Source organism: Seriola lalandi, unplaced genomic scaffold (genome assembly GCF_002814215.2).
Source record: "Seriola lalandi dorsalis isolate HSWRI2012SDOR001 ecotype SW California unplaced genomic scaffold, Sedor1 jcf7180002054984, whole genome shotgun sequence".
Taxonomy (NCBI): domain Eukaryota; kingdom Metazoa; phylum Chordata; class Actinopteri; order Carangiformes; family Carangidae; genus Seriola; species Seriola lalandi.
This window is the reverse complement of record NW_019525533.1, coordinates 116825-118277: the sequence shown is the minus strand read 5'-3', so window position 1 is coordinate 118277 and position 1453 is coordinate 116825. Positions and strand designations below refer to the sequence as shown.

The 1453-nt window shown below is 51.9% G+C and overlaps 2 protein-coding genes across 2 annotated transcripts in view; both read left to right on the top strand.

Annotated features, from left to right (window-relative positions):
• The window catches only part of LOC111647310 (5'-AMP-activated protein kinase subunit gamma-2-like), a 16172-nt gene extending 14739 nt beyond the window's left edge, over positions 1-1433 (top strand). Inside the window, exons 8-11 of the mRNA XM_087171326.1 lie at positions 20-146; positions 275-440; positions 559-596; positions 682-1433. Of these exons, the coding sequence (XP_087027452.1) occupies positions 20-146; positions 275-440; positions 559-596; positions 682-966 (616 nt within the window). The 3' untranslated portion in view covers positions 967-1433. The remainder of the gene's footprint in view (positions 1-19; positions 147-274; positions 441-558; positions 597-681) is intronic.
• The window catches only part of LOC111647312 (uncharacterized), a 72467-nt gene that overhangs the window by 46871 nt on the left and 24143 nt on the right, over positions 1-1453 (top strand). The window lies entirely within an intron of this gene.

Sequence of the window (1453 nt, the reverse complement as noted above, 5' to 3'; positions counted from 1 at the left end):
CCCACACCCCCACCCCCAGTATATTTGAGGCTGTGTACTCGCTGATAAAGAATAAGATCCATCGTCTTCCCGTCATCGACCCAGTGAGCGGGAACGCTCTCTACATCCTCACACACAAGAGGATCCTCAAGTTCCTGCAGCTGTTTGTGAGTGTTGAGCAGAGAGCTCCTGCCCCCTGGTGGACAGACTGCTCATTACACCTGTTCACCTGACTCACCTGCTCACCTGCAGCTGTTGTTGATCAGACATAAATAAACCTGTGTGTGTGTGCCAGGTGTGTGAGATGCCCATGCCGGCCTTCATGAAGCAGACTCTGGAGGAGCTCGGCGTGGGGACGTACGCCAACATCGCCTACATCCACCCCGACACGGCGCTCATCACCGCGCTGTCTGTCTTCACGCACCGCCGTGTGTCCGCCCTGCCCGTCGTTGATCACCATGGTAACTGTCAGACAGCACAACACCACTGCTGCTTCATAAGACACCTGTGAGACTGAAGGCTGTGTGGCGGAGGGGTGGGGTCACAGAAGAGTCTGAACATGTTGTGGTCTGTTTGCAGGTAAAGTGGTGGACATCTACTCCAAGTTTGACGTCATTGTGAGTAAGCGTGTCCTCTGGGGACACTACAGTCTCAGAGTTGTGTTGACTGTGGACAGCAGCTGAGTGTGATGTGTGTGAACAGAACCTGGCGGCAGAGAAGACCTACAACAACCTGGACGTGACGGTCACTCAGGCTCTCAGACACCGGTCCCAGTACTTCGAAGGAGTCATGAAGTGCAACAAGCTGGAAACACTGGAGACCATCGTGGACCGCATCGTGAAGGCTGAGGTGACACACACACACACACACACACACACACTGATCAGGCTTTCAGACAAATGTGGTCAGCGCTCTGTTCGGGGGAGTTGTGTGTCACCACACACCTGCTGTTTAGACCAAAGCTGCAGTTCCTCTAACGGCCACTAGAGTCTGGCTCCAACAGTGAGTCAGTCCCCATAGACTCACATGTTAAACTGTCCAACTTTACAGCAGAAATAAACATGTTTACAGCCTGGTACAAAAACTGTTTTGGTCTCTAGAGCTGATTTCCTCCTTCATGACACCTGTTTATATAACTCACCTGTTCACATTTTATTAAGGACTAAAGTTATGGAGGATTGGGGGCGTGGCCTCTTTGAGTGACAGGTGGGTGAGCCTCAGCTCCACACAGGCCCCTCCTCTTTGACCATATTTGTATTAGCTGAGAGTTAGGGGGCGGAGTCAGACACTGCCAAGATGGCGACGATGGAGCAGCTCACTGAGCTACAGAAACCTGTGGGTGACGTCACCAAACAAGGAGGGGAGACACGGAGACAAGCAGCACAGAATAAATGTAAACATTAATTCTGGACTCTTCCTCTTTGTGTGTGTGTGTGTGTGTGTGTGTGTGTGTGTGTGTGTGTGTGTGTGTGTG